Consider the following 26,151-nt stretch of genomic DNA (forward strand, 5'->3'; position numbering starts at 1 on the left):
TTTTACTGGAATACCCCGATGGAGAACATCCTTGCAGCCTTAATCATTACTGAAAGAAAAAAAAAGTAATAAAACAGAGACATGATATTCCCGTTCATTCGATTTAATTTCACAAAGCTCTCCCACCTGTATTCCAATTTACACTATTCACATATAGCTGTACCCAGTAGTTACAATTCTCATCACATTAAATAACTAACCATTAAAAACAAACTAGCAAAAGCACTTCTTGTTTTAACTCACGATAAGAAATACAGCCATAGATCGTGTTTTTTTTTTTCAGGTTTGTATTTACTCTGGTGATCGCTGAGATGCATGGAGCAGTCTGGCCAAAGGAGCGAGGGGAGACTGCTGAGTGGGCTTTTGATAAATAGTGACAGAATGCACCTGGGGGGGAGGGGGAGGGGGGGTGACGGTTCGTTTAGTTAAGCTTGACAGCAGAGTGGCTTCTTGTAATCACACCCTTTTGCACAGGGCAGGTTCTAACCATGATGGTGCTCTGGACAATCTAAACAGCAGTCAGTGATTGGGTTGGCACGGGTCTGGTCAAGCTGTGCTTCATCACACAATACCCTCCGGCGGGGAGCTGTGAGTCAGGCACATGTCTGACATCACCTCTGTGTAACAGGCCTGATGCTCACAGCACCTCTGGAGAAGAAAGAAAAGGATAGCACTGTGGTTAGAGGAGAATCTGTACTGAAGAAAGAAGGAAAAAAAAAAACATTTTACAAGTTCCAGAAAATGCTCCCTCCAAACTATAAAGTACCACAGCCTATTGGGCATGCTCCATTCAATCCAAAACGGTAAATTCTTATTTTATCTTATTATGCTTGTGTATGACCATTAGGTGTGGGAGGGTATAACCTACTGAAATGTGAAGTTTTGGTGGTTTGGAGAGCATGTCTTGCGCTCTCTCTCAAGGTTGGAGTGGTAAAACTTATACTCTATGTAAAGAGGGGGTAGTGGGATGGGATAATGCATATTTGCACTGGCTTGCACATTCCTTTGCACATTTCGCTTAACTTATGGTTGTGTGTGTACACGCACGTGTGTGTGATTGTGAAAAATGATGCTGCTATGCAGGGTGCGATTTGTCAAAAAAACAGAAGGGGGGATTTTATTTTTTTTTTAAATCATGAAACGTCACAAAATTAAGGTAACAGTAGGCTAACAGCTCAATAACATCCGATGATATCAAATGAACAACACTAAATGAAAACAAACACTAAACTAGAGATAGTAAATTCATCTTCCTATCTCTCTGACTAAATACACGAACACTAACACAACAAAGTTCGCATTGCTTGTCGCGTTGCTGTGATGTTTCTCTCCCTCCGGATTAAACGGACAGTGACTCGAAAATCACTAAAATACATGAATACTAAATGAACAGTTTGCTCTGATGGCGCAGTTCACATTGTGCGCAGCTTTCCGATTTAAACTGTTTTTTTTCTCATCCTTATACTTCCTGTTTCATGGACTGTAACGGATTTGCTTATTTAGTAATTTTAATACAGAATTTACTTTGAAATTATAATCAAATCAGACACTCCAACGCCCCCCCTAAAAAAAAAAAAACGGCCGTGAAAAAGGCATCATCCGCCAAAAGGCGTGCTGTTTGCATGCCTGCATAGAACACAAAGATACTGTTATTATCTACAATGTATCTATTTGCTGGGGACGTTCGTGAACATCAAAGCTGCCACTTCGGGTCATTTTGAAAGTGAGTGCAGTGTAGACCATAGAAAACTGTGTCACAACATGCCTGTCATGTCAACTTTTTTTTTGGTTTGTTTGTTTTATTGACGGGGTTGTCCCCGAGGATTTTTTTTCAGCAGAGATAAAAACCAGAGGGGGGGGATGATCCTCACCATCCCCCCCAGTAAATCACACCCAGCTGCTATGTATGCTGTATGAGGCTATTCTACTGGTCTAAATCACTACAAATTGTTCTAATGACAGATTTGGTGACATTTCCTGTACATTTTATTTATCTTTTTTATTACATCCACCTGCCAAGGGACTACAGGCGGAAACTAGTATGTACTGCTATAACCTGGTACAGACATCTGTCCTTACCACAAGGATATTGTTTAATTTGTACACTGTCCCTTTTAAAAATAAAATAAACTTTAATCCAAAACGGTTATTACACTCAATAAACCATAAGGAAATACAAGAAATTTCGAGTTATAGCAAGAGATGAGCTCATTTCTTATGCTAAAACTCTTGGTGTGGAATTAATAATCAACCAGGCCAGGCTTAACAAGAGCACATAAAACCGATATAGCAATGCACACACCACACACAAATGTTGGTTGGAAATGTAGAGCTGGTGTGACCTCTCCGTGTTTGCTTTGGGAATAATTTATGGGCGATGCCTGTCTGCAGGGTAGCAGGTGGAGTTGTGCGCTGCAGAGAGTAGTGTCACAGTCGTCACTATTGCTGACCATGCCAGCGAGAGGGGACACATTGAGCATACTAAGAGTCGGGCTCCTGTTTCCAGCCTCGCCTACAAGAAAGGAAAGAACGGGCCTCTTCAGCCCCCCTCGGGGAATTCAGCACATGGCAGCTCCTGCAGTGAACGCATGCCGGGCATTTCAACCCTTCAATCGAGCCAAGTGCCAAGCGACAGAGGATTACGCCTGTACACATCCACCTGCTGTGTTCACCAGAGATAGCAAAGAAATGGGGTGGAGCAAGAAGACGACCCTGCAAAAATGTAGCGCAGAGAGAGGGGGAAAAAAAACACACCCCAAAAACCCACCCGTGTGTGTTTTTACCCGTGTGCCTCTACTGTCAGAAGTGAATAAAAAGTTTGTCCGTATGTGAACTGGCCTGAAAGCAGTTCGCACTGACTGGCTAATTATGAACAATCTCGATGACTCATCTCAGTGGAGTCCGAGGTGGACAAAATCAGTAGCTCAGGTGCCAAGGACAAAGATTTTGTTTCTGTGATATTTATTTATTTATAGTTACCCAGTGGACTCTTAGGTGCACCAACAAGCAGGAATCTCGCAGTTAACATGTTGAGAGAAAAAAACAAGACGACATGATCATGAGCATTTTATGAAGACCTCTTAACACTTACACCCTTACAAGCCCGTTGCTTTAATATTGACTCATGATGCAAGTGCTAGGACACCTTCATAAAATGCTACCTGGCTTTTTTCAGTAGTATGAGCACGCAAAGTTTCATTGATGTAGCTTATGTAGTTTCTGAGAAAACTTGTCCAGATTGAGTCCAGTTGCACAAAATCCAATAACGAAAATCAACTCTGAAAATAATTTCTTGCCAATGATTTTCGAACCCAACTTAGAACATGAATAGTAATATGAGCGTGCAAAGTTTCATCGATGTAGCTTATGTAGTTTCTGAGAAAACTTGTCCAGATTGAAGCAGACGGACGGATGGACTCTATTCCTATATCCCCCTGCACACTTTGCGGCGGGGGATAACAAGAGTCATCAGGAGAGGACATACCGCCCCACATGAAACCCCATTCCAAAGTTTCCTAAGTTGAATTGGTTGCCATGGAAATACGGGGGGGGTCACAGAAATCCCAAAATGTCAAAAAGCACAACTTCTCTAGCCGCTTAGCGTGTCAGGTTTCATGAAAAAAAATTTCCTAATAGTTTTTGAGTGATGCTCCGAAAACTAAAATGTTTACAGAAGGACAGATAATGGGGGATAACCAGAGCGCTTAACTGTAACGTTCTCCAACATCATGATGACTTTCTGTCAAGGTGCTCAATAAACTTCAGGACAGGCTTTGGACAACAGCTACACCGCTTTCCCCTTCCCAGGAATTCATTTAAAGGTCTCCTTGCATCGTTTTTTCATTAATTGTGCGGTGGTCTCTAGTATGAAGGAATGCCCTGTGAGCCAGTTTTGGTGAAAAAAATGCTGTGGTTCTCCTGTTTCAGGCTGTTCTAGTTTGGTGGAGGAGTGGGTGGTGGGAGAACGACAGGATTTCAGCTCTTACTTATTAATATTCATGACATGTAAACATGTTACCTCCGATTGGCTAATAGCACTGTGACGCTACCTCCAGTGGGTCAGAACAAGCGGATGTGGATGTCTTTGTAAAAACTGTTTTAACAGGCCTTATTTAACTGATCGTTATCAGTATGTTGATATAAATGGTGATATTTCTAGACGTACTGAGGTAAAGTTTGGTGTTCCACAAGGTTCTGTCTTGGGTCCACTGCTTTTTTCTCTATATATGTTACCTCTGGGTGATATTATTCGTAAACATTGTATTAGTTTCCACTGTTATGCTGATGACACACAGTTGTATGTCTCTGCAAAACCTGATGAGAGACACCAGCTTAATAGAATTGAGGAATGTGTTAAGGACATTAGACACTGGATGCTTATTAATTTCCTTCTGCTTAACTCTGACAAGACTGAAGTACTTGTACTAGGACCACATGCAGCTAGAAGTAAGTTTTCTGATTACACAGTGACTCTGGATGGCCTTTCTGTTTCTTCACATGCAGCAGTAAAAGACCTCGGAGTGATTATTGACCCCAGTCTTTCATTCAAAACTCACATTGATAACATCACCCGGATAGCTCTTTTTCATCTCAGAAATATTGCTAAGATAAGAAATTTAATGTCACTACATGACGCGGAAAAACTAGTCCATGCTTTTGTTACCTCCAGGTTGGATTATTGTAATGCCTTACTGTCTGAATGTTCCAATAAGTGCATAAACAAGCTCCAGTTAGTTCAAAATGCAGCAGCAAGAGTCCTTACTAGAACTAGAAAATATGACCACATCACGCCTGTCTTATCCACACTGCATTGGCTCCCAATCAAATTTCGTATTGATTATAAAATACTACTATTGACCTTTAAAGTACTAAATGGTCTCGCATCACAGTACCTGAGTGAACTTCTGCTCCTCTATGACCCGCCACGCCTACTTAGATCAAAAGGTGCAGGCTATCTGCTGGTACCTCGTATAGTGAAGGCTACATCAGGGGGCAGAGCCTTTTCTTACAAAGCTCCACAGTTATGGAACAGCCTTCCAAGTAGTGTCCGGGAATCAGACACAGTCTCAGTGTTTAAGTCTAGGCTGAAAACATATCTGTTTAGTCAAGCCTTTTGTTAATGGTGTTTATGAGGTAAAGGAGTAGATCTGGAGGGTCCTCAGACATAGTGTGTTTTGGTAAACTGGGATGTATGGATGCTGTCAGTCCCCACTCGCTTGCTCACTCGAGTTTGTTGACGGTGCAGTGGCTGGCTGCTTTATGTCCCGGGGCTCCCTCATGCCTGTGTTACCTTCTGGCTCTCTCCTTTTAGTTATGCTGTCATAGTTAGTTGCCGGAGTCCCTGCTTGTACTCAGCGCAATATGTATACTGTTCCTACTTATTCAGGTGACATTGGGCATACCTAACAACCTGGGTTTTCTTTCCATCCCTCCCCCCCAAATCTGTCCCTCTGAGTTACATGGAGTCAACAGGAAATCTTTTGGTGGAGAGGGTGGAGACCTCGACTGGCTATCGTAGCCTGCAGGGAATCGGCCGTCAGGCATTCTGTCGCATGTCCCAGACCCGGTGAAATGTAACTGAATTGTCTTGGCCAGCCCTAAGGGTCCCATCTGCATCTCATCATTGCTGAGGAGTGTGCTCCCATCACCCAATCAAGCATCCAGCCAGAGCAGGTCATGATGTTTTTTAACCATATTAACATGCCATTGTGTGTTATGCCTGATGTAAAGACTCTCGTCTCTGCGAGCCTACCACACAGATTTAATACTTGTGTCATTTTTAGGGCATACCTAACAACCTGTGTTTTCTCCCCCCCCCCATCTGTCCCTCTGAGTTACATGTTGGTCCTGGGATTGAGATGCTGGCCTCTTCTGCCCCTCAGACCTGCTTGACCCATCCTGGTGCCCTGTGTCTAGTCGGAGTTTTATCGCATCGCTCCTGTGAAGGACGGCCCCATGAGGACAGTTGAGGGTTATACCTGGAGGACACTCTGGACTCTTACAGTAAGGCTTTTATGGCTGAGGACTACAGTTGATTTGCTAACTTTAGGACTGCAGGTGTCATGAACAGTTTTGCACTCAAGTTTCCATCAATGAAGAGTTTATAACATCAACGAAACTGTCATGTTAAAACTGTTAATGTTATAGTCAGGCTGTCTGTTGTTGCCCAAATGAGGATGGGTTCCCTTTTGAGTCTGGTTCCTCTCGAGGTTTCTTCCTCATGTCGTCTGGGGGAGTTTTTCCTTGCCACCGTCGCCACAGGCGTGCTCATTGGGGATAGATTAGGGATAAAATTAGCTCATGTTTTAAGTCGTTCAAATTCTGTAAAGCTGCTTTGCGACAATGTTTATTGTTAAAAGCGCTGTACAAATAAACTTGACTTGACTGGCTATTATGGTCTCGACATCGATGGTTTGACCAATAACAATGTAGATAACATGAATTTTACATCACATTCAATGAGATTTAAACAAGACTAAAGATGGCGACTTACAAATAATGTGTAAACATCGTTGGAGTTAATAAAGTTTGAACAACATGAAGGAACATACCCCAACCCCCCGAAATTAATAAAAAAAAATTCTCAACAGATTTGGCATAAGATAAAAAGGTTGTTTTTTACTCAGAAAAAGCGGAAATATGAACATGCTATTTTGTAACAAAAACCTTCGAACAAAAAGTTCATGTTTTACTTACAACTTGTGAGCTGGTGGTCAATCGTCTTGACGGTACAGATCCAGGTATTAAAAACAACCTCGAAGCAAAACCACTACTGAAGGTACCGAAGTTTGAAAAGTCACTGCGGTTGAAATGATCAGAACACAGTACTAACGCTGCATTATACTTCGCTGGTGGTGTTCCAAAGATAAATTCCAACCATTTCTTCTTCACCTCTTCTATCTTGGGCAAGAAATACAACGTTGATGTGTTACTGCCACAAATAACACAGGCACGAACTTGTTCAGACATGTTTTCAACTTGCTGTTAGGTCCTCTTCGTTAGCTACTGACGAGATGGGCTCTGCTATCTCTCCTCGCGCTTAAATCCGAACTTTCTTCCCGTGGGCGGTTGCAAGCCAAGGTGGGCGAGGCCATGAATACTAATTTTCTAAGTGACACAAGTTCATAGGGCTTTTTCAGATTCGGTCGTTTTTCCGACTATTTTCTTTCATAAGCTAATACAGGGAATAGGAGTAGAATTACATTTTCACATGCAGCATGCATATGCAACTCAGAGTGAACCATGGTATTTCAAAAAGAGCCAGTATTAAACGTTTTTGGTGGAAGGGCACCTTTAATCATTAATTTCCATTAGTTTGTATTAATGAACCTTGCTAACTAGCTGGCCTTATTTTATTAAGTTACTTTACTTACCTATTTAGTCACCATTTAGTCCAGTTAATTAACTTTATAGGCCACAAAAATACAGGACTGGGCATGAGGTTACAGTGAATACATTATTTTGATGGCGCAGACTCTGGATTTGACACTTTTTCCCAAGGGTCAAACATTTTTCAAAAACATACAGGGTGAAGAAACACCACATGGCTGAATAGTTAGAAGAGAATAAGCTGTTATGAATAGCAGATGCATCCAGAGAACCTTCCCTCCATCCAGCAAGTGGAGGAATTCTGTAAATTCACATCAACAGCAGCATCACTCCGATTATGATCGATGAGATACGACAGTGAAGATCATAAAACTGGCGCAGTGCATACAGAAACGAGCTGCTGAAGAACATTTTAAGGGGAAACTGAAGTCATTTTTAAACTTGCTTTATTTCTTAATTAACGTGTTATTCAGTTATGTTTTCGGTTTTAGTAACCTTATATCGTGACTCGTATTGGCAACTAATTGCAATTAAATTATTATACTTATCGGCCTATTCGGTTTTTAGCCACGTTGAATGTAGTTCATTTGGTCCACGGCAGGCGTCGCTTATCTGCACGATCTTCACAAGACTTGTGCGAGACTTCGAAACGTGACGTGTCAGCCAGGTGTCAGTGCTGCCATTTTGAAAACTGTTTTCCAAACGAAATACTGCACAAAAACGAGTTTAAATGACGATTGCCTACTTTTGTCAAACTTTTTTGATTGCTATCAAAACAAACAAAGTTTCCAGCTTGATTACATCAGCATTTGAAAGAGGGTGCGCGCGTCTTCTGACAGCGTCGGTCACTTTGATTTCCGCTGTACGTTTTACTTCCGTCCTACGACGTCTCGCACAGGTCTCAATGAATCTCATTTACGGCCATTGCTTTGACATATGGACTGATATATTACAGAGTATATTTCAAACACTCAGAACTTGCTATAGCAGCGACAAAATAGCGATCAAAAATGCATTCCGATATTTAATAAAATGAGATAAATAGAATTTTGATTTAAAAAAAAAAAAAAATTGCCTTCCGTTCTCCTTTAAAGCTTATGCAGCAAGACCTCTGAGCTCACCTGCAACATGCTGAGGCTTCATGGGGCCTGCTTTTTTCAGAAAAGTGTTCCCACCATCAAAGGCCACGATTGGCTCATTAGGGATGTCAGACTCGGATTTCTCCCGCCCACTGCCGTTAGCACCACCATGGTTGGACAGCTGAATGATCTCTTCAAAATGGGACGCTTCACCACCTGATAGTCCATTCTCATGCTTAGGAGCCTGGATACCATTGATCACAAGGACTGAAGAACTGAAAACATAATACAAATGAGTTGTCGTATGAGTTGCACAGTTAGACAGCCTTTATTAAACCGGCACTTCCTCCTCCTGAATTTTTATTGTTTTACAGCTCTATAAATTTGTGTGCCGAGTAATCACTGATTTATGTTCTAATACGTTACTGTTTCTATAATAACGGATCATTCACAGGGAAGAGACACTCCACATAATCCAAGACTAATCTATGACGAGTAATAAACGGATTTAAGTTTTATTTCACAAAGAAAGATGCATGTTTAACATTTCTGAAAGGAATCCCCAGTGTCCACACTCTGTAATAATCGGTATGTTTTCCACCACAAGAAAAAGGGGGGGAAAAAATGTCTTCAGGCCAAAGGAATTTGCTTTTCCTCATTCCTCCATCGTAACAAGTTGCATTTTTTTGTCGTTTTAACTTCAAGCGAGATTTTTTAAAAAGGAGCGACCTAGTAACACATCGTGTATGTTACACAACCTTAAATATAATTATTTATTATACATACAGGTCACTTTTTCCATTGAATAAAAACATGTATTCTATTCCCTTCTAGCGGGTTTATTGATGGCATGCAATATTGTTATCATATCACTTATCCTCCATGTATTACGCCACTCTCACCAATGTAGAATGAGCATGCAATATCATTATAATATTGCACATTGTCAAGACAACACAACCACATTTCAGAGCTCATGTGAAGATCTAATGACAAAACTTCTGCTGCACATGCGCACAATCATTTCTTTGTCGACCGGGAGAGAGAGAAGACGGGGTTAATTCAGTGCTCGGATGAAGCACTAAATAAATAAACCGAAACTAAAGACGCGCTGAACATCCGAAAGGCTACCAAAACTTTCATTATATATTCACGCATATTTACAACAGAAAAACATACCAACGGACATCGAAAAACTGGAAGAGACGCACACTGGAGACGTAAAACTTCAGTGCTAGTGAGTGACAGTTTGTTCACAAAAATAGCTGCCAGGTTTGCTTCATTAAAAGCCAAAGATTTAAAGAGAAAGACACGCCAAACACCTGAAAGGCTACCAAAACTTCACTGGATATTCTTCATGCATATTTACAAGAGAAAAACATACCAACGGACATCGAAAAACTGGAAGAGAGCGCAATAGTGGAAACAAAGTTCTACTTGGAGGTGAGGAAACGTGACGGAGACTTTTACAAGAGGACTTCACTCAGCAAAGCCCTTTGGTTTTGAACAACTCCAATGTAACAATGAACTACGACCAAAAGTAACTGTGAACTTGAACTGTCAACCTGGATATAGTTTGTACATAAGTTGGGTTGTTCAGGCTTTTTGGACTTATACCATTTTTTATTTTTAGAACTTTGACTTTGTACATTGGATTGACAAAACATTGAATTACATTCGATCAGAATCAGCATTCAATATTGGTAAGTTACCCCCCTGTTCTTAACTTTTTGTAAAATCTATAATTGTTGCATCGAATGTGTACGTATGATAATAATAGCTTGCTTTTTTTCGTGGTATATCAGATATATTCCATTCAGCTACTCATCTTCGACTCGTTCAATATCATGCTAGCTGAATGGAATATATCTGATATACCACTCAAAGCCAGCCAATATTATTTAAATATTACATGACATTCAGAGACTCAGATTGTTTTGCAGGTCAAGGGGCCCACAGGGCCCCTCCTGGGGAAAAACAGGGGCCCATTTCTACAATGGGGGGGCCCAGTGATTATCCTTCAGTTGACGCGAACCTAGTGAGCGAAGCGAGCCCAATGAACAGCTGGGGCAGCCCAGGGGCTGTTTTTTTTTTTTCTTCTCAATTCTGGTGTTTTTTTTTTTGGTATTAGAAGCCATATGAAGCAATGTAGATGACAAAAATCAATGCTTCAACCAAATATATTGAGATATTGTTTAATCAGTGGCAATATTTTGGAATTCAACCACAGGCCACTATATATCACATCTATATTATCTCCTCCTTGTAAATTATAATTTATTTTATTAACTTGTTTTCAGTTTGGTGTAGGTCTATAGTAGTAGTAGTAGTCACCAGTGGTAGTGGCAGTGGTAGTAGTGGTTGCTGTTGTAGTAGTTGATGTTGCAGTAGTTGATGTTGTAAATCTAGTATGACTAATTACCTTGGGTATCAGGGGTATCAGTTTTTTCAGGTGAATGTACTCTCTTTCTGCTGAAGAATGACAAAATAGATGTATTTTTCTTTTTTTTCTTATCCATGTTTTCTTGTCTCTTTCGAAAATTTTTTCGTACATAGACCGTAAGACGCCACCTAGCAAAAGACTTGGATCAGGTTTTACTCGCTTGGGACGCTACAAACGGGGCGGCGTAAATACACGAACGGGTCCGACGTATATTCAATATGGCAGCGGTCAAACCAAATTCATCCGATGCTGAAATCTGTTGAATATCCAGATAATTATGTTGGAAATTGCATATTTGTGCAAGATTTTCGATATTGAGACCATGAAGTCAAGTAATACCAGTCCCCCCAGGATTTTGCGGGCCTTTTTTGTGATTGTTGCGGGCTAAAATGTCTGATGTTGCGGGGGGTTTTTCCAAAAAATTGCGATGAAAGTTGCGGTGTTTTTTAGGTTTTTGTTGCGATTACATTGCGGGAGGAAGTGAAAGTTGCGATTTTCTCCTTTTGTGATTAAAATTGAGTGATATGTTAAATATTAAAGTTATTACTGAAAAACTATTGATTAAAAGAAGAAAGACACTGAGAAATGGTCCTATAAACAACTTTACCAATATAAAAGATTACCAGGACTACAAAAATGCAGAAAAATAGGCTTTACTTATCCAAATGCTCCTGTTGGTTCTAAAGTTAAAGTGCAGAGAACCTCACAGCACAACATGAAGTTATCTTAAAATATAATATAAATACCTCAGCTTTCATGTAAGAAAAAAACCTATTAATACTAGTACTGTGTGCAGGCAGTCTCTCCTGAAGACTAAATTAAACAATAATTATAAACTAATAAAATAAATGGCTCAGGCTTCATAGAAGAAAAAAAAAACAATTTGAACAGAATCTCACAGTATGATGCTGAAGCTGCCTAAACAATGGAAAATAAAATACCATTTTGGTAAAAATGTTGGCATCCATTAATTTCTTGCATTAAGTAAAAAAAATAATGTAAAGTGCACACAGTCCTTCACTGTAAACATAACACACTTTCAGTAACAGAATTTAAGCCTACATAAACACTGACTCGCACATGCTGCTTCTCTTGAATGTATACACGGAAGTAAGCAGTGTTGCCAGATACTGCTGATGTTTTCCAGCCCAAAATATGTTCAAAACCCGCCAAAATGCACTTGAAATCCCCCAACTGCGCGGGAAACCGCCCAATCTGGCAACACTGGAAGTAAGGCGGAAGGTAGTTTGTCGACGTCACCTTAAGACGACGCTAACGATTGGTCAAATTTGCGGGAAGGTTGCGGTGATTGGATATAATTGCAACACCGCCCTGAATTCGCGGGGATTGGTTGAATTTGCGTTGAAGTTGCAAATCGCAACATCGCGAAATCCTGGAGGGTCTGTAATACGCCACGAAACATTCCAAATAGGGTATAAAATGCTCACATCCATATTGGCCCCTGCCCCTCTCGACAATGCGTTCATTATTCGAAATAGTGCGTCTTAGACGCGGGCGTGCCAACAATCGATTCTACCAAATCCGCAGTGGTACTGAGGGTTAACATGCCCTCCCTTAACTCACCCATGTTAACCCTCAGTACCACTGCGGATTTGGTAGAATTATCATCGAACTTCAACTTACAGGTAAGTCTCGTTTAATTTTCAATTAACAAACGCTCTGATCCAGAGCGACATACAACATATCCAGAGCAGCCTGGGGAGTAGTTGGGGGTTAGGTGCTTTGCTCAAGGGTACTTCGGCCATTCCTGCTGGTTCAGGGAATCGAACCGGCAACCTTTTGGTCCCAAAGCTGTTTCTGTAACTATTAGGCCATGGCTTCCCACACACACAATTATAATGTGATAAAAGTATGACTGACTGCTCATTAATTATTGAAACAAAAGCAATCGCTGACAAATTTCTGTGGTACAAAAGGATTGCAACACTTCAGGACGTGCCGTTATTGGTAAATCATCTTCAGGGCTGACATCACTATAACAACTGTCACAGACCAAGCCAAAAAAAAAAAAGCAGCTAAATAAAGAATCCTAACTTTACAACTGTGCTGTGCTTGGTGTGTAATTACAGAGAGAGAAAGAAATTACTTTGGCCTTTTATGATCACATGGTATCAAGATTATTCAATTCACTTACAACTATTCTTTGGTTTGATTTTCACATTTTCGAGCATTTAGAATTCGATCATTTCATCTAGAAACTACGCAGTTAAGACATTTTACTGGAAGCGTACATTAGAACCATAGCAAGTAGCATTTCTAACTCAGTAGGGAACCTCTGTTGCAGAGAAGGGAGTAGTAGAATAACCCAGAAGGTTTTAATTAAAACCCAATCGTCTGTACAGTAGCTTTACTTGGTCAATCACGTCAACAGACATCACTTCCCTGTGAGAGTCCAAAACCACTCCACTGCAATTTCTTATTCTATTACTTACATAAAGTTTCAACAAAACATATATTGTTACTTGTTCACCTCTCTTTCCTTCCACTTTGGGACTGGCTGTCTTGTTTCAGCTCTGTGCTCGGAACGTAGTCATCAGATGCTAGGAGAGAAGATACCATATAATTACATTTCCCAAATTGAACTGCAGTACTGTGCCAGATCGTTCTAAGTGTTTCCACCATCTGGATTCTTTTAAGATAGTCTGTGTTTGCTGTAGTTTTTAGCTTGATGACAGATATTAGTATACAACTGTAATTAACTAGAACCATTACTCCAAACACATGAGTACCGGCTGAGACACAGATTGTGTTGCTTGACTGGTGAAGTCTGCTCGGCTCATGGCATCGCTCACGGGCAGTGTTTGCATGTGGCTCGACACAAGCACTGAGGCACACTGAAAAAAAACATAAGCCTGGTCGGCAGTAAAGATGATGCAGTGTCAGATTCTGCACACATTAACAACTAGGTGACCCTGAACCCATGATGTGGACGGGGCTTATAGGCTGCACAGATGTGCTACACTGACAGAGAGCAGGTTATTTTCCCAACAGGAAGTGCATCGAGCAACAAAAAATCTTTTGCACTGGCTTTTACCTGGCTTGTAATAATAACCTTAGCTAAACATGCTCAGACAGCCACACACAGTAGCTTTTCCATAAGAAAACAGTTTAAAGTAGTGTAACATGAACACACATAGTGTATACATCCAGTCAAAATAACGTGCAACACTATAATCATGTTTTTAGTCCTATTGAGGTATTTCACTCACGTGACCAAGTCATGTGATGCTGCCATTTTGGACGGCACGGCTCGAATCAGTTTGAACGCGAAGAAGGCGACAAACGAAAAACATAAAAGAAAAAGGAGCGATGTGACACCTTCACTATCCAGCGACGTAGGGCATTTACAGGGCGAGCAGAGGGAGAGGTATTTGCAAAAATTGAGGTTAGCAGGCTTAGAGAACGATGTTTACCTGCTTCCACCAGGATTGTTCACTGACGTACGGAAGTACACGAAGCCCTCGTCTTTACCTGACTTCGGCCCACATGATCTGTATACCTATGTCGTTAGAAACCCATCGCCATACACAGGTATTGATCTGAAAGCGTATACGAGTTTGGATGCCTACAAATATTTTGTGTCAGGCTGGGTAACATGCCTACATCAGCGAGTCGTCCCTGGAGCCGGTGGTCGCCATCTTTTGGATGACTGTTAAAACCTTTCAGTCTCAAGTTTTTCCTTTACTGGATTTACTAGTTTACTGAGCTAGCGCGCTCGGGCAAACTGGGAGCTAGCGCGCGCTAGCCTCCCGGCGGCCGGCTAGCGCGCGCTAGCTCCCAGCCTGCCCGAGCTAGCGCGCGCTAGCTCCCAGCCTGCCCGAGCTAGCGCGCGCTAGCTCCCAGCCTGCCCGAGCTAGCGCGCGCTAGCTCCCAGCCTGCCCGAGCTAGCGCGCGCTAGCTCAGTAAACTAGTAAATCCAGTAAAGGAAAAACTTGAGACTGAAAGGTTTTAACAGTCATCCAAATGACTGAACGTAAACATTGCTACAGTAACATACCAGCTACTGTTGTTGACATTAGCTAGCTTGACGTCCAAAATGGCGGACACCGGGGCGTCACGTGACCCTGTGACGTCAGGTGAAATACCTCAATAAATGCACATTTCACCTTTACAAAACACATACATGGATAAACATACTGTATCTCTATATATTGTAACCGCAAGTTGGCCTAGTGGTTAGTGTGTCCGCCTCTCGATCGGGAGATCACAAGTTCTACTCGCAGTCGGGTCGTACCAAAGACCATCATAAAAATGGTACCTACTGCCGTCTGGCAAGGCACGCTGCTGCAAGTGGGGAGTCAAACTCTTGCGGTTACCAGAGGACTAGCCCCCCACTGTAACCCTAGCTATGTAATATAGGTGAGAGGCCAAAGGCTACGGAAACAGAGACTGGCGCCGCCACATGGCGTGGGAAGGACTTTGATTGATTTGATCTTTATATCATATAGTTGGCTTGTTCTTGGATATATTTGTCGTCTACTTTATGTTGTACGGTGTGTTTTTTCACCTGTCTGATAACTTCCTGCTGTAACGTAATTTCTCAGCTTGGGATCAATAAAGTAAATCAATCTGCCTATCCATCATAACCTCGGTGTTACAGCACTACAAACCCACATATAACTCTTTTGAAATGATACAGGCAATGGCTACAGGATTTTAAGAAGACACAAAAAATAAATACGCATTCAAATAAACTGGCAGGTAACAGAACCTGTAGTGACAAAACAGCCTTCAGACCAGCATCTGGATCATATTTTTCTGGTTCACAGCATTTTCACCAAAGGCTAAAGTTGATTAGGATATGACTTCACTCTGGTATCTGCTATTTGCTGGTATCACATCTGTTCTAGGTAATGACCTCCACCCTGCTGGAATGCCAGTCTCCACTCCTGCCCTGGCACCACTTCACAGAAGGAGCACAGAAAGCTCAGCTTGAAACTGACAATGCAAGTTAGACAAATCTTTCAAATGCGCATGACAGAGGCACAATGGCATGCATATGCTGCGTGGACACCAGTGGTTCTCAGAGCAGCCTTTAGAACCCCAAAATGGTCCAGATTTTTGCTCTTCCCCAACTTGCACAACAGAGGGACGGAGCAAACATGTGGACCATCTGGAGGCCCTGAGGACTGGTTCGAAAACAACTGGCAAACACTAACAAAAGTTTGCAAGCAAATATATGAAATTATCCCCCCCGCACACACAGTGCAATACACCAATCACACCACTGGAAAACAAGTGTGTTAAATTAAACAAAAAGGTAAAAACCATGTGATGCTGCTTGTTTGCTAATTGATTTCTTTGATAAACTTTGAAAATGCCTCTTTGGGTGGCAAAAATTTGAGCTGTGTACAACGTCGTACTGATTAAACAACTAATAACTCCAAATCCACCGCTGCAGATGCACTCTGGAGACGGCCTCCGAGGCCACAGAGGATGTGTTTAATGGAGGTTTGGCTTTTCAGGGAACACATGCCATGTGGTTAATTCCCAAACAATAGCAGCTCTTGTTCACATGAATTTCATGTTGTGTAACTTTATAAATAAATAAATAAATAATAAGTGCTCTCATAGACCAGTCTGGCAAAGAACAAATAACTGTGCAGAGAGGAGAAAACATTAAATAATGGAAAAAAAAAAATCAGTTGTACTGAAGGAAAAAGCTTCTAACTTCTTTTTTCCATAAGCAATAATGGCATTTTTTGTCAAACAAACATTTCACTTTTTTTTTTTTACCTTTATCGCTCTCTGACTCAGGTTTAGAACTTCCACCATTAACTTGCGGAGGAGGAGAAGATTTTACGTCCTTCTGTGCAGGGGAAAGGAAGTGGAAAGTGAATTATATTTGGACTTTTTGACTCCACTGCCACCTGATGCAGAGACGTGGATTTGAAATCAGACGTCTACCTTTTCTGGGGTGTCTGTTTTGCGTGTCCTTTTCATGATTTCCTCCAGGCGCTGGTGGGAGAAAAAAGGAAAAAAAAAAGCACCCCATTCAACCAAAACCATTAAACACCGTCATGTTACTCATCTCATCTCATCTCATCTCATTATCTCTAGCCGCTTTATCCTTCTACAGGGTCGCAGGCAAGCTGGAGCCTATCCCAGCTGACTACGGGCGAAAGGCGGGGTACACCCTGGACAAGTCGCCAGGTCATCACAGGGCTGACACATAGACACAGACAACCATTCACACTCACATTCACACCTACGGTCAATTTAGAGTCACCAGTTAACCTAACCTGCATGTCTTTGGACTGTGGGGGAAACCGGAGCACCCGGAGGAAACCCACGCGGACACGGGGAGAACATGCAAACTCCACACAGAAAGGCCCTCGCCGGCCCCGGGGCTCGAACCCAGGACCTTCTTGCTGTGAGGCGACAGCGCTAACCACTACACCACCGTGCCGCCCCATGTTACTCTTAAGGCAGATTTAAATTTACATGGATTTATAACAACACGATATAAGAGAATAGTCATAATTTATTGCAAAAGTAACAAGCTCAATTGTGAGCTACTGCTCACTTATGTATCCCCCCCCGCTCTCGCTTATATCAGAATGCAAGCAATCGAAGGAATAGGACACTTATTATAAATGCTGACTTCAACAAATAATTAACCCTGAAACAAGGAAGTAAAGAGCAGTGTCTCTCCCCAGGGATTTCACATAGCATCCTGGTAAACGGTCATTTTGAAATAGTATTTTGCTTCTTGAAATGGTGTCAAAAATCTACCCTATATGTTTCGTAAACACATTCAGTCGGTAAACAGGAAGTCGATGTGGGACAGACCTGAAAACGGTATACACGGTATAGGACCCCGAGCTGAAGCTCCGTACCAAGTGGCTATGATTTCTGGTTGCTGAGAAAAGGAGTGTTTCAGACAGACGGAAATACGGATGGATGGACAGAGGTAAACCAGTATCCCCACCCCTTCAGAGTGGGGGTATTATAATAATAATGATAATAATGATAATAGTCTTCTATGTCAAATCACTATGCCATGACTAGTGAAGAGCAACGTGAAGACACTTCTATAACCTCACCGAAGGCTGAGCTGATACAAAGACAGATGTGAACAGATCGGGTAAAAGGAACTGCTGTAAGATGTGAATTTACAGTGAGGGTTAACAGCATTGGAGCCAGTGTGGAGAGACAGTGTGTGTCTCGTAAAAAATCTGTGTGCGCGCACACGCATGGACGGGACACACTGGTCTCACAGTCCTGCAGTAATTACTCAAAGCTATTTTTTAAAAGGCACACAAATGCTACGTGACCACTCAGTACTGGATAAACGTGTCATGAGGCTAAATCGCATATTTAAACGGTTGTTCATGGTCAAAACACTCTTTCAAATGAGTGGCCTTCGTCCTACCTTCTTCCTCTGCAGCCTCTCTTGCTCCTCCTTCTGGAAGTGTTTCTCTCTCTCCAGACGCTGCCTCTCCGCCTCCTCTCGGGCCTTGGCTTCGGCCTCCTCTTTCTGCAAAATGCACAGCTGTGACTGATGGAACAGATGTTGAGCTACTGCTGACTCGCCCCAAACATATCGATTACTTCAAGAATTCTCTCTGTACATGTCTGCGTGTAACGGGAAATATCTTGTGGAGTTAACACTTTCTTTTCTTCTTTTTTTTTCTAAACTGCGATGGACACAAGATGGTGCAAGTGTAGAAAAAATGCTGGCATAATAGGAGACAGAGTATACAGGCCAGAGAGAGATAGAGAGAGGAATGCCTCAGTCAGGGTTTTCTTGTGTGTGTGGTCTTCATGCTATTAAAACTTGGCTTAGACAGCACAGGGGCAAATCAAAGATTATGTGAAGTATTAAGTGTTTTCACTTTTATTATTCTAGTTCAGGGTGTGGGTGACAGAGAGAGAGACACACACACACACACACACACAGACAGACAGACAGACAGAGAGTCTACCTATGAATGAATGAATGACAATGAATGATGTTTCAGAATAAACATCCACGATATGATGTAACCTTGATACCCACTATCGAGTGACAAGGCAATATGCAGCCATTCATGCTGTATATGCACAACACAAAGCCGGGATTTCAGCAACAGCTGAACAAACAATTGTTCTACATAGATCATTTTCATAGTTTAACATGTCACGGTACTTTAAACAATTAAATCATTCAGACTCTGGAGTGTGTTCAGTGGAGTACCACGATCTGGGGCTTTTTTTTTTTTTGAAGCTTCCGCTCCAGGACCTACAGAGATGACTCTAACCTGTCTCTGGAGGCGCTCGTTCTCTTCCTGTTCAGCTCTGGCTTTCTCCTGGGCCTCCTTCTCCTGGTGCAGGCGCTCAGCTTCCTCTCTCAGCCTCTGCTGCTCTGCCATGAGGCGCGCCTCCTCCTCTCTACGCCTCTGCTCCTCTGCCTCCCGTGCCATCCGCTCCTCCCTACACATGCACCTGATAATCAGTATTGCCCCACTTGGACCATGAGTCAAATGAAAATCTCCGTAAACATCCAAAACTCAAGGTGGAATTGCGCGTGCATACACAGAGGGTATTCTAAAGTGAAAGAACTAGGAAGTACCCAATATGCCATTCAGCTGATGGGTCTAAAATAACTGGGCAGTTATTATTGGGCTAGCGCCAGGCCTGAGTGGCACCGTCATTCGTGCCAAAAGTCTTCCCAGCTTATAAACACCATCACGCAGGACTGAGCTGCTTGCTTTTAAATGTTGACAACTCCTCACCACATGCAATAACATTGTACACATAGAGATGGAGGACAGCTTATTCAGCTGCATCGCAAAACGTGTGTGTGACATGCAGGCCTCTCAGCTGTACCAGAAATGTTACTGGATGAAACGCCAAACTGCCTGCCAATGCTGCAACGTTAAACATTTTGGAAAAACGTGAAATCAAAAGCCTGCCTTCTTTCTCCTGTCTGTTCCTATCTAACAGTTTTCACTAACTGAAGCTGTGACGCTGACCTCTCTCTCTCTTCCTGCTCCCTTCGCTCCTGCTCCTCCCGTTCCCTTTGTTCTCGGGCCTGTCGTCTCTTCTCAGCCAGGATGCGGGCTGCTTCCTCTGGATCAGTTGTTCCAGCCATGGGCTTGGCTGGAGAGGAGGCTGGAATGCTGGAATTGGGCAAGGATTGTTCAGGAACAGAGGAGGGACAGATCGCTGCTGGTGGTGTATTTGTACGCGGAGGCGTGCCAGGGGTGGACAGCACAACAACTGAAGGGATGGGAGACGAGGCTAAACAACAGACAGCGAGAAGGAGGGGGGGGGGAGGTAAGAAAGACAGAGACAATGGCCATTCTTCATCAATGGTACAAACAACCAAATCTGATGTACTCACACAGGCAGGAAAAACTAAGTACTACACGAATAGTACATGAACAGAAGTAAAAAATTTAAATATTGGCAAGAGACTGGTAATTAAATATTGAACATTGTTATTAATATTTTATGCCTGGACCACACTACAAGATTTATACTCTCCTAACCGAAGTTGAAACTGTTAGAGGCCCCGGATGAAGACGTCCTTCGGTCAGTAAACCCCCAGGAATAATACACTACACTCTTTCAGATTATGCTCACAAACTAGAATCAGGATATTCCACAGTTATTCCATGAAATCGAGTCGTACATGAGCTGATCGCTGACGAGGAGCGTAGCGCTGAGTTGGCTATAAGCAATGTACAACGAGATTGAATGGAATAATTGTTTTATTTTATCCACATTCACTGGATTTTGAGAAACAGAGTACTTTTATTTTTTGCAAATTCGATCAATAAAAACTTTATACAAAACTTGACAAAATCATTTCTGCTTAGAATGTCAACAAACCACTCTAAATTGACCGTAGGTGTGAATGTGAGTGTGAATGGTTGTCTGTGTCTATGTGTCAGCCCTGTGATGACCTGGCGACTTGTCCAGGGTGTACCCCGCCTTTCGCCCGTAGTCAGCTGGGATAGGCTCCAGCTTGCCGAGATAAGCTGTCAACAAACCAGTAAAATGACTAGCAATATGTGAAAAATGTTTTAATAATAATTCTTGAAAAACAATTAAAAAAAAAAAAAAAAGATACGTTCTTACCATCAAATGCTTTTATTTCATATTTTGTTGCTTTTTTTGTATTTTTTGGGGTTTTCTTCTTCTTCTCTAGGGTTTTTTGGCAGTTGGCAAACCAACTTAAAGGTGCTTTACTGCCACCGACGGGGCTGGAGTGTGGAACAGGAGATATCGGGGAAAAAAGAAAAACTATATTCTTTTAGCCATTTCTTTTTCTTTTAAAATACTTGATCATTTTTGGGGTTTTGTTTTCAAGTAATTTTTATTTCGTCCTCGGTTGGTTCAGCAACACACTCCGCCATTTTGTTTTTCTCTCCTCACGGTATATGAGCTGATGGCCTAGTAGTAGAGTAGCCAATCAGAGCATGTGATTGCTTATATCCAGTGAATGTGGACAGAATAATACAGTTTACATGACATGATAGACACGTCAACCTGATGTCTTAACCTGAGCAGCCGATAATATGAAACCACAAGATAATACTGAATTATAAATATTAAACATGTTTCCACACTCCTGAACTGTTAGTGTTTGAAATTGTACTTTTACAGTTCACACCACAAGGTAAGCTTCATAACTGTTTAAGACCAGCCTAAAATCAAAACACATTTTGTGATCATTAGTAGAAGCGACCTGGCCTCAAAATCAACCCGATTATCCTCTAGTGTGGCCCAGGCATATTATTTTATTTTTCTTTCCATCCTTCTAGATCAGTGTTTGGTTGTAGCCGATCTTTCTTTATAAATATGATAAATTGAGGAAGCTCATATGCTTGTAGTGTGGATATATATAATATACAGAGTGTACTCATTTCCACAGGAACACAACCCATTCATCATTTGTTCACCAAACCCCCCCCCAAAAAAAAACACCACCACGTCAAAGTCTATGATGGCTGAATAAATCCAATACACTTTAAATGATAAATGGAGAATGTGTAGGCATGTAATGATCCACTCACTCAATTCACCATTTTATTTGCAATACTGAGTTCATGATTAAGTTTTCCCATGATTTTTTTTGGGAAAAAAAAAAAAATTACCAAAAAAAAAAAAAAGCACAATTTATTTTCATATTCTTTATCAACTTAAGTATACCTTTTGTTTCGTTTTCTTAATAACCAACAGTAATTATTTACCCACATTTGTAAAGCTTGGATTATATATTATATAGTCTATTAACCAAAATATTCCTTTTATTAAAAATAAAAATTAATATTCCTTTTCTTAATAAATATTTGAACATTTGAACTATCTGCATGTTTCTCTTTTCTTTAGCTTTTGCCAACCTGTAAAAACAGAGCTCTGATTTCTTGTTAAATCTGTTCATAGTCAATCACACAACACCTCTTTTCCATTTTAGATCTGTTTTTTGTGCGTTTTCGCAGAGTTGTTTTAGTGATGTGTTACTTCCACCTACAGTGAAGTCATATGTAGTCCTGCTATTTTACATTATTCCGCCCTCTGCTGTACAAAAACACAATTACAGCTAAAAACAAGAGTGCTCTGAGAGCACAATATCCCCCGCTGGCAACTAGGTCATAACTCTGGTAAAATACGACTGAATTGAACAAAATTACAATATGTATATTACTGACATATAACAAAGAATCCTGCCAAGTTTCGTGAAATCCCTCCAAAAATTGTGAGAGGAGTCGATTTCAGAAGGTGAGCACCCTTCCTGGGATGGACAGATAGACGTACATCACCACGACATAATCCCCCTTCGGGCCTTTTGGCCAGCGGGGGATAAAAATTGTGAGGGAAGTTGATTTCAGAAAGCAAGCAGACCTTGATGAAAGTTTGTTAATAATCAAAGGCATAACTCTGGTAAAATTTGCCCAAATTAAACAAAATTTCAATCTGCGTATAACGGTCATATAACAAAGCCTTTTGCCAAGTTTGGTGAAATTCCTCCACAGATTGTAAGAGGAGTTGATTTCAGAAGAACGTACACCCTCATGAAATTGCCAAAAGTACAAGTTATTTAATCAAGTATCAAAACTCTGGGAAAAATTTCACAAACGAAATTAAATCGCAATATGCGTATTACCATCATATAACAAGGCCTTTTGCCAAGCTTCGAGAAATTTGTCCAAAAATTGTAAGAGTTGATGTCAGAAGGCGAGCACACCTTCATGAAGTTGTGAAAGTACAAGGTTGTTAAATCAAGTGCTGTAACTCTGGTAAAATGTGACCGAATTGAACAAAACTTTATGCATACTACTGATCTATAAACAATGCTTTTTGCCGGGTTTGCTGACACTCCTCCACAAGTTGTGAGAGGAGTTGCTTTCAGAAGGAAAACACTCATGAAGTTATCAAAGTATAGTTTTGTTATTCAAGGGCTGTAACTCTGGTAAAATGTGACCCAATTTAACAAAATTACAATATGCGCATCACCGATATAACACAAAGAATCCTGCCAAGTTTCATGAAATTCCTCCAAAAATTGTGAGAGGAGTTGATTTCAGAAGGTGAGCACCCTTCCGGAGACGGACGGAAATCGCCACGACATAATCCCTTTTTGGGCCTTTCAGACAGAGGGGGACAACAACTAAAGCCCTATTCGCACGGGATAAGTATTACCTGTGGACCTCTGGTAATTCGGAATAATTGCAGAGAATGTCTGAGTTCTTAGTCCCGTGCGAATGCGCCATGTCCGTAATTTGCCAAGTAATAATTTCGCCGCGAATTACCTACTGTGTTTCGGTAAAACACAGACGTCCAGTGGTAATACAAGTCCCGTGTGAACGCGCATTTCTGTGTTTGTAATTATTAAACGCGCGTCTCTTGTACTTTTCTGGAGTGAATAATGGAGGATACGGGCGAAATTTTGATAAACAGCATTTCAGGGGCAAGTGGTAGTAGGCCTATCCCGTATTTGAACCAGATAAGCATCTTGAACTCCTGTCTACTAGTGTTGTGACGTTCGCGAACGAACCGATTCTTCTGAACGGCTCCTAGGCATGAACGATGAGAACCGAGTCTCGAGCTGGGGGAGCCGTTCTTTCTGTCGTTCTTTTTCTGTACTATGTTTCAGATGAAAAAGCTTTTGCCCAAGGACAAGAAGTAGGCTAAACAGCATTTGCCTTTTATTTATTCAAGTTTTATCTGTTTGCCTAATAGTTCAAATTGTTTTGTATATAGTTTATAATGTAGTTGTGTGATATTAATGATAATATTGTGGGAAAACTACTTTGCACGGACGTTCATTTAATTTATTATATCGTCATTTTGTTTGTTCTATTTTTGTGTATTTTATTTATTTATCTGTTTGTCTAGTTGTGTCTATTTTTCTAATAATAATATATTTTTTGCATTAATAGTTTGTTTTTTCCTATTAAAATAATCTTGTGTTCTTGTTATAACTTTATCTATTTATCTGACTGTTTAGTTGTATCTATTTTTGTTACAATTTCAATATTTTTAATATAGAAAGTTTGTTTTTTTCTATTAAAATGTTCTTGTGTGATAACTAGTTCTTGTGTTATATTTATTGTAGTTGTATCTATTTTGTATCTCAGACTTAAATATTTTTGTAAAACAAGTGTTTTTCTACAAAATATTCTTGCGTTCTTGATAACTATGTTCTTGAGTGAGTTTTTTTTTTTACAGAAAAGCCGTTCTGCATGGACATTCATTGAAGCCCTCATTGTTTTTTAATGGTTATTTATGAGCGTTTAGGGGTTACAATAATGTAAGTCTAGGTTGCTTTATATAAAAGGTATGTCCAGAAATATTGATGTCACTGTCTAAGCAGAGGGATCTGGCTTCTTTAGACGCTGTCGTCTTAAAACTGAATAAATATTTAAAAAGAGCCAAATGAGCCAGTCTTTTGAACGGCTCTTTTCAAAGAACGGATCACAAAGACGCAGATCCCATCAAAGAGCCATAAATCCCATCTCTACTGTCTACAAGACGAAACAGGATGCTGTGAACTTATGACACATCCGGTCACAATGTCTGTAAATTCAGTGAATTACAGACTTTTGCTTATCCCGTCCGAATGCGCCACACAATAACACAGAGGTGCGGGGGTAATTGCGAATTACCAGAGGTCCATAGGTAATACTTATCCCGTGCGAATCGTACTTAAGATTGCACAGCCTGATGATAATCGTGATTCTTTTACATTTCGTCGATTCGAATAGTCATAAATTTGTCTCCTGATAGACTGGTCACATGATACATCGATCCATGCCTAACAAAGTGTGAGACTCATTCATGAGATCATCTTTCAAATGTCGACAATTTTCATCGTAGACACAGTACCATCTTGCATGTATTCAGTCCAAACGTTTGCCCTGTAACAGAACACGATTAAAGGGAAGAGAAATCCTCAGGCTGTGCCAAGATGCTGTTGCTGGAGAGCTGGAAAGTGAGTAGGCTGGTGAACTGTGCTATGATTAACGTGCAATGACTCAGTAATTACCACAAATTCAAGTGGAGCTGCAGAGAGCACAGTCATTCTCCTAATAAGCCTTCTCATGTAATTAGCAACAGTGTAATCTGCTCTCCTGGTAAACGACTGGAGCTTCTCTGCACGCCAAGATACTTTCAGACACATTTCACCACAATACTAAAGCTGTGTTCACATATATACCGGTACGATAGTGGTATAACTGTATCGATACAAAGTATACCGGTACAGTTTAGTGCATCTGTTCACACTAGCGAGAAATGTTTGCGGTTTTCTTTCACGGTAGTTGAAATGCACGTGCATGAAATGTTTCCGTGGTTGCCGAGTAACTTCCTTCCGGCAGATGAAACAACGTGTGTGTGCTTTTTGTTGTCAATGTACAGTCTGTATTTCTGGTGGTCATTTATTCAGTCGAATCATATAAAACGCGCGAGGCAGTTGAGAAAGAAACAAAGAAAACGAATCTCCATTCTTCACTATTTTATTCAGCGAAGACATCGATTGAGGTGTGTGACTTTGCGCATGCGCATTATATTTGTATCGATACAGAGCCGCTTCATCTGTCCACGCTACAGTACCGATACTGTACCGATACGAAGCCCATACATTTGTGGGTTTCGTACCGATACAGTTATACCGCTACAGTACCGGTATAGTTGCTAGTGTGGACAGGTGTTGCGGTACGAAAGTAGTATCGTACCGGTACAAAATCCCTGGTGTGGACAGGGTATAAAACAAGTCAAGAACAGGAGCTGAGAAACTGAATTCTGCAAATGAACACACGGACATTAAGTTACAACATCTATATAACA

General features: G+C 41.1%; 2 protein-coding genes across 6 annotated transcripts in view; both read right to left on the minus strand.

Annotated features, from left to right (window-relative positions):
- The window catches only part of thrap3a (thyroid hormone receptor associated protein 3a), a 264,720-nt gene that overhangs the window by 111,969 nt on the left and 126,600 nt on the right, over window positions 1–26,151 (minus strand). The gene's annotated exons all lie outside the window — the stretch shown is intronic.
- map7d1a (MAP7 domain containing 1a) overlaps window positions 88–26,151 on the minus strand; it is a 154,152-nt gene continuing 128,088 nt past the window's right edge. For all 5 annotated transcript variants that reach the window (XM_060922193.1, XM_060922192.1, XM_060922195.1 and 2 more), the window contains 8 exons: window positions 19,830–20,097; window positions 19,116–19,287; window positions 18,248–18,352; window positions 16,780–16,830; window positions 16,609–16,681; window positions 13,343–13,412; window positions 8,451–8,683; window positions 88–648 (listed from right to left, as the gene is read on the minus strand). In XM_060922193.1, coding sequence (XP_060778176.1) covers window positions 638–648; window positions 8,451–8,683; window positions 13,343–13,412; window positions 16,609–16,681; window positions 16,780–16,830; window positions 18,248–18,352; window positions 19,116–19,287; window positions 19,830–20,097 — 983 coding nt within the window. In that variant the 3' untranslated portion in view covers window positions 88–637. The remainder of the gene's footprint in view (window positions 649–8,450; window positions 8,684–13,342; window positions 13,413–16,608; window positions 16,682–16,779; window positions 16,831–18,247; window positions 18,353–19,115; window positions 19,288–19,829; window positions 20,098–26,151) is intronic.

Source organism: Neoarius graeffei, chromosome 5, assembly GCF_027579695.1.
Source record: "Neoarius graeffei isolate fNeoGra1 chromosome 5, fNeoGra1.pri, whole genome shotgun sequence".
In the NCBI taxonomy this organism is placed as follows: Eukaryota; Metazoa; Chordata; class Actinopteri; order Siluriformes; family Ariidae; genus Neoarius; species Neoarius graeffei.